This window comes from Balaenoptera borealis (genome assembly GCF_965194805.1).
Source record: "Balaenoptera borealis genome assembly, chromosome: 4".
In the NCBI taxonomy this organism is placed as follows: domain Eukaryota; kingdom Metazoa; phylum Chordata; class Mammalia; order Artiodactyla; family Balaenopteridae; genus Balaenoptera; species Balaenoptera borealis.
Window position 1 is genome coordinate 105,779,107 of NC_138861.1, and position 7,332 is coordinate 105,786,438.

The following is a 7,332-nucleotide window of genomic DNA, read 5'->3' on the forward strand; positions in this document are numbered from 1 at the left end:
TACAAAATATCCTCATTCTGAGGTTCTGGAAGTGTTACATCGTTGCATTAGACTCCTCTTCTTTAGGTAGTTCAGTCTCGAAAAACAGCAAATTTAATATTTTTATATACTGCCACTGATGGGTAAATTATCATAAAAGGCCTACAACCAAAATCCTCATCCTTTGATATGCAGATCAGATCATACAAGCTTTTCCCCTCAGATCATACAAAATAATCTAAAACTGGAAACAGAGATAAACACTCATACAAAAATAAAAATAATAAAAACAAGCAGCAAAAAACAAAAACATAAAAAGGAATCTGTAAACGGCACCATATTAACAGTCTTAAATTTTGCTAAAGACAATATACTTGGTTTACCAAAGCAATAAGCATTTTATAAAGTACTCCAGAAATAACGCTTATAAAAATAGGGGGAAATTTTTAGATGAGAGCACAAAACTAAAATCATCTCACTCTCTGGCAAAGAGTTCTCCCAAAATGTCATGTCTACAAGAAGTGATGTTTGACAGAACTGTGTCTGGGCTGACTCAGCCACCAGCTCACGTTCAGGTGGCTTTTCCTCAGGTCTGCTTCATCGGTGCAGGGATATTTGCAGACGCCTGCTCGAGGTAGGCCAGGGAACCCTGAGGGATGTCGGCTGGCTTTTTGTGCTGCATGTTGATGTCCTCCAGCACCTGCTGCCAATGTCTCAGTTTTGTTAAGTGCTTCTGGACCAGAGCATCCTTTCGCTGTAATTCGTTCCTCAGTTCCGAGACATCCTACAAACAAAAGCAATGAAGCCAGAGTAAACTCACAAAACACAAACACAGTTCCTGATTAGTTAAGAGCACTAAGAAGTAAATTCAAAACAGAGAACCAACTGAACCATACTAGGCTGATTACTCTGCTTGGCTGCATAATTTGAATAACCCAAAGCCACTCTTCTCATGAAAGATACCTGCTTAACAGTTTTTATTTTTAATTCATGTTCTTTTAGTAAGTAATACACACATTAGAAAATTCCAAAGTACCAAAGGACAGGCAAAAAGAAGTCAGTCTCTTTCCCATCCTGGTCTCCAGGCACTCAGTATATCTCTCTGTCCAAAGGCTACTGTGAGAAGAATCTAAAACACTGAGAATCTGAAACACATGTTAACTGTTTTAAAAGAATCCACAGCCACTGTTCTATCATTTCAGATTATGAAGCGTTAAAATCTCATTTTCAAGAGCTTTTTAATGAGTAACAGTATTAAAATCCTGTATTAAGACCTGGCCTTGAACACACCTAGACTTTCACTCAGGTATTCAAATCAGGAAATGATCTGATATGGTGAATTTTAAGAATATCAGCTTCTTACCATTCACGTTCTCAACAGCTGGTATCAAAGAATAAAACGAACATTTTGACTTATTGCTCAGCTTGTGGGAGGAGTTATTTCAAAAACTGCTAAGAAAATAATCATCCCAATCTAGTATTTCCCACTGGGGGCATCACTGTGTTTTGGGCAGGAAGATTCTTCCCTCTTCCACACTGCAGGGGGCAGGCCCTGGCCCTATCCACTAAATGCCATTAATGACAACCTCAACACACTTCCAAATACCCTGGTTTCAAACAACTGAGATAAATGAAATCCTGAGTTTCAAGGAGCCTGGGACAGAACATTTACTTTTCGGTTCCTTGAACAAAATTGCCTAGAGCCCTTCCTGTGTGTAAGGCACCAGGGACACACAGATCAGTTCCTGTTCAAAATGAGCTTATCATCTACATTAATGGTTTTTCAACCTTTCAAGCAGAACCTTTTTCTTTTAAAAGAAAAATCTTCCATGAAAGCCAGTGTATGAAACGAGTAAAAGCTGAGAGCTGCTGTGTTTGAAGCACCGCTTTCCACCCCTGACCCCCAGGTCCAGGTTGTCATGAACGACAACCAACATTTTACACTCAAGCTATGAAGCCCCACTATAACTAATGGGCAAATGGAGCACCTCATTTAAAGCATAAATGGAATTTTGACAACATTTGCTCTTCCTTAAACTTAGGGAGAGAAATGAGCTTGTACCTCTTTGATAACTTGCTCTGGTTTCTGCACAGACAACTGCAATCTTTTTTGTAGGAAAAAACATTCTGTCTGTCTCGCAATATCTAGAAATTTCTGGATACACTGATCAACACCTTAAAAAAAAAAAAGACCAAAATATTAAATTAAGAAAAACACTAGACACATATATCTCTCTCATAAATCAACAGTTGGAATATCAAAACAGCACCTTCTTGTAGATGTAATCGGGGATCTTAATCCTGCCCACAGCAATATTATTGACCCCAACCCCCTATGTGTTAAGCAACATTAACTAGCAGATAATCTGTGCTTTTACCAGGTGAATAAGAAACCTAACTACAACGCAAAAGTTCTTCTGAAGAAAGACAATCCAGAGATCCAGCAATTAACATCATGATTTCCAGTTAAAATGAAACATTAAAACACAGTACAAAGAAATCAGAAGTACCTCTCTGGGGACAGAACTTGGGCGAGGAAGGGGAAGCAAAAAACTTAGTTCTTTATTTTTTTTAAAAGACATAGAGGAATTTTTTAAAATTTATTTATTTTATTTATCTTTGGCTGTGTTGGGTCTTTGTTGCTGCGCGCAGGCTTTCTCTAGTTGCGGCGAGTGGGGGCTACTGTTCGTTGCGGTGCACAGGCTTCTCATTGCAGTGTCTTCTCTTGTTGTGGAGCACAGGCTCTAGGTGCACGGGCTCAGTAGTTGTGGCACGCGGGCTCTAGAGGGCAGGCTCAGTAGTTGTGGCACGCGGGCTCTAGAGCACAGGCTCAGTAGTTGTGGTACACGGGCTTAGCTGCTCCGTGGCATGTGGGATCTTCCTGGACCAGGGCTCGAACCCGTGTCCCCTGCATTGGCAGGCAGATTCTTAACCACTGCACCACCAGGGAAGGCCAACTTAGTTCTTTAAAAAGCAGTACACACTATTGGTCTTCTTTGTCTTGGTACCAATACGAAAAGCTCATTCATTACAAGTGGCTCATTATGAGTGACATAAGATGTCAATTAACTGAACAAAGAACCAGCAGTATATAGAGACTGCACAAATCTTATTCCCTGGAAAAGTTCTCTTAGGATACAAGCGGGACTGAAACACATCAAGTGTAAAATCAGCAATGAGGGAATTCTTACCAGTTCGAATTTCTTCCTGATCTGTACCATTGACATAATCCTGACTCACCAGAGAAGCAAAACAAGCCTGTGTGATCAAAACATATCACAAAAGAAAAAAATGTCATTCACACATCAAGAATCTTACTTTAGAGTAAGAAATAACTTCTCTTGATGGAAAACGAAGGCTGAGCCGAGTCTTGTGAGAAGACTAGGCGGGTGATCCAGGTAGCACCTCTCCCCACCCTTTTCACTTGGCTAATTCCCAATGCCCGCCTGGGTTTCATGTTTTCTGGGAAGCCCTCCTTGACAGCCATGCCCAGATGTGTTCTCAGAGTATCCCGGGTTTCTCCTATCAGAGCACTGATCCCACAGCACAGCAGCTGCCTGCCATTTATCTGTTTTTTCCACTGCACAGTCATGAGCTCCTTGAAGGCAGGAACTGTTTTCTGTGTATTCTTAGCACTCAGGACAGGTCCTGACACATAACAGGCTCCTTCACTGTTTGACAAATATTCATCAAGCACTTGCTATCTGCTACCACTGGATTAGCACTACAGATACAATGAGAGGAGGGAGGGCAAAACAGGTGTTCTCTGACTTCACAGAGCCTGATGTAGTGTGCTACAAAGAGAAGCAGGGCAGGGTCGATGCGGAAGTGATGTGTGAGCTGGGGGAGGGACCTGGAAGCCCAAAGAGAAAACGAAGAACACAAGCAGAAGGTCTCCTGTGGCCAGAGTAAGAAGAGATGGGTCTGGAGCAGAAACTTGAACATGCAGAGTTAGGAAGACCACAGCACCTCTTGGGCTATCCCAACGGCCACAGGTAGCCACTAAAGGGTTTTAAGCATTAGGGTGCTGGTGGTCAGCTGCGGACTTCTTTCTACAGGGCCAGTGTTTCAGCAAGAGCTCACGATGGGAGCCACCTCACCTCTCAATGCTAGATGCTGCTCTAAAACTTAACCTGTCCCTTTCCTTTACGGTTTAGCCCCACCCCAAAGGCGTCTCATCCTCCTCCCAGACGGAAGAGATTTCTCTGTTCTTTAAATCTGTTGTCTCCAAACTTTTGAATGTACACCCCATCAGCAAAAGCATTTTGTCCACGCAGCCCCAATGACACGTTCATTTACAAACTATGTTTATCAACTACTCTGCTATTATATACAGTATAAAAGTCACACGACTAGGATTTAAAATGTAGAAAAGGTAATTCCAGTTACAAGTTACTTTATTTCCACACGTTAATGGCTCATCTTCCACTTCAGAGACCACAGGAAGCCATCTTATTTCTAAGCACTTATTTTTTACCTCTCCTTTGTCTGCTACCACTCCCCATCTTCTTTGGTACAGGGTTAATGTTTGAGCAGAACTCAGAGTTTGGGTCACCTCTGCCTCTCTCCTCACTCCCCAGCCTTCCTCCTCCTTCCTCGGTCCTTAGTACCAACCTCCCCACAGTAACTCTTAAATAACTCCATTCAGCTCCAAAAGTCCCACTACTTTAGGACCGTTTAAGGGTGGAGACCAACGGAAAGGATACAGGACATAGGGGTGGACGCTGCGGTCCGGAGAGGATGAGCACATACTAAACACGCAGGGACGCGGGAAAGGATACTCAGGGATGGAACCAAGGATCGGGTGGGAAGGGAACAAACCACTGAAAACCTAGAATGGTCCCAGGGTTGGGGGTAGACAAACTTCAAGTCCACGTGGCTCCAGAAATGTCAAGTTTACGCATCTCCGCCAGCCGACCAGAGGAGAATTCCGGCCACCATTCAATGTGGAGACTAATGCAAGCGACTTCGGTGCAGGTATCGCCGAAACAGAGAAGCTGCGCACGCGCAGCATACGCTTCAGAAAAGAAGGGAGGCTGGGAACACAGACGCCCACGTCTTATCTTACCTCGAACGATGACTCCAACTCGTCCACCAAGGTACTGTTAGAAGTTCTCGGAACGCCTGGTGTGGCCTGAAGAAGGGAAGCCTGGGCCAAGAGCCCCGGCGGGGGTGGCGGGGGTCCGGGTGGCTGCCCGGAGAACATGCCTCCCAACGGAGCCGCCATTTCTAAAATGGCGGCTAAGAGACTCACTGCGCCTGCGCAGGAGCTGGGGCCCGCGGGTCACGTGCTATGCCTGGTCACGTGACGGTGTTGAGTGCCCGTTGGCGTCTGTTGGACGCCCGGGAAACCTCTTGTTTGGTGCTTCGTGCCCTCTTCTTTCCGGTCACGCAGGCAACCTGTCTTTTACTTTTGCTTTTTTAACTTGAGAATTGAAGGCTGTGATAGGGTTTAACACAGTTGTGTGGAGAGGGGAATCAGTAACTACGGTGGAGCGAGCCCTCTGGCGGAGTCAGGATATTCCTGTACTATTCCGGCCTTTGCTCTCAACTCTTGCAATGACTTTGGCCCAGGCGCTTTCTCTGGGCTCAGTTTACCCGTTGGTAGAAGTGGGGTGCTCATTCATCCCACAAATATTTATTGAGAGCGCACTGTGTGCCAATTACTAATCCAGTCACTGTAGCGGGAATAAAGAGGAAAAATGTCCCCTAAATTTTCCCTTGGGAGATACAGGTAACAAAAACGACTTAACATTGTTGAGGCTCCCTGTTTTATGTGCTGGGAGCTATTTGCTTTAGATATTTATGGTTACATCAAAGAAAGTCACTATGCTAATCTTTTTTTTAAACATTTGCTTATTCAACTTTTCAGAAGCTAAATATTTTTTCACTATAATTAACTTTACAGTTATCCATCATATCTGTTGAGCCTTCCATGTCCCAGGCTCTATTTACTGATCTGAGGGTTACAGCAATCACCCCAAGTTTCTGCCCTTGGAGAGTTTACCATTGTTTTGTGGGAGAGAGAGACCGATAAACATGTACATATATAGAGTGAAATCATGTAGAGATAAGTGCCAAGAAGGACAATAAAGCTCAGTAAGGGGATGACTAATGATGGATTTTATTTAGTTTTTTTTGGCTGCATTGGGTCTTCATTGCTGCATGCGGGCGTTCTGTAGTTGTGGTCAGTGGAGGCCACTCTTCGTTGTGGTGCAGGGGCTTCTCATTGCAGTGGCTTCTCTTATTGCGGAGCACGGGGCTCTAGGGTGCGCAAGCTCAGTAGTTGTGGCGCACGGACAGGCTTAGTTGCTCCGTGGCATGTGGGATCTTTCCGGACCAGGGATCAAACCCGTATCCCCTGCATTGGCAGGCGGATTCTTAACCACTGCGCCACCAGGGAAGTCCCAAGTGATGGATTTTAGATGGGTGGTTGGAGAAGGCCTCTCTGAGGAGATCTGCACTGAAGTGACTAAAGTTTAATTAGGAAAGTTTTCTAGATGGGGGGCCCTTGAAGAAGGAAACTGCCTGGCATATTTAAGGAGCTACAGAGAGGCCAGCGGGGTCAGAGTGAGTGAGGCAGGAAGAAGTAGAGAAAAAACAGAGGCTTCCCATTGCCAATCAGGCCTCAGATCAAAAGTCACCTTCCCAGCGTCAGTCTAATTGGACCCCCACTCCCAGCCATTTCACCCTGTTTAATTTTCTTTACAGCACTTGAACACTTAACCTGAAATTATCTTGTTCATTTTTCTTTTTCATTGACTAAGTTGCCTTGCACACATGCACACACGCACACAACACGCGAACTGGAAAACAAGATCTATGTGATCAGGGCCTGCGTGTCTTGTTCACCTGTATTCCCAACACCCAGAACTGTGCCTGGCATAAAATAGACATAATAAATATTTAATTGAACAAAAATAGAATGCTGTGAGGGAACTAGTGTACTCCAGCAGTTCTCAAACTTTTTTGGACTCCTTTACACTCCTAAAAAATTATTGAGGACTCCAAATGTTTTTGTTTATGTGGGGTATGTTGGGCAATATTTACCTATTAATTAAAAATAATAAATATTAAAACAATTTAAAAATATATATTCATGTAAAAATAAGCTGATTATGTTAACATAAATAATATTTTAATTAAAAATGTAACTATTGTATACAATGAAAAATAGAGTAGAACCATTTTACATTTTACTCCTGGGTTTCCAATGGCCATAGGGCTGCCTGAATTCTGGATTTCTTACTTCAGCTATCTTTTAACACTACTGTATTCTAAACCACTGCTGTTTTGGATTTGCTGCTCTCTGAAGCCATGGCTCTCTCAAGCCCTGCCTTGTCCTTAGTGATT

At 43.6% G+C, this 7,332-nt stretch overlaps 1 protein-coding gene across 1 annotated transcript; it reads right to left on the reverse strand.

Annotated features, from left to right (window-relative positions):
• Positions 1-353: 353 nt before the first annotated feature.
• MED28 (mediator complex subunit 28) lies at positions 354-5,230 on the reverse strand. Its single transcript, XM_082391874.1, has 4 exons — positions 5,048-5,230; positions 3,171-3,237; positions 2,042-2,154; positions 354-763 (listed from the first exon to the last, which is right to left on the reverse strand). The coding sequence occupies exons 1-4, from the start codon at positions 5,204-5,206 to the stop codon at positions 566-568; spliced, it is 537 nt and encodes a 178-aa protein (XP_082248000.1). The 5' UTR covers positions 5,207-5,230; the 3' UTR covers positions 354-565.
• Positions 5,231-7,332: the final 2,102 nt, after the last annotated feature.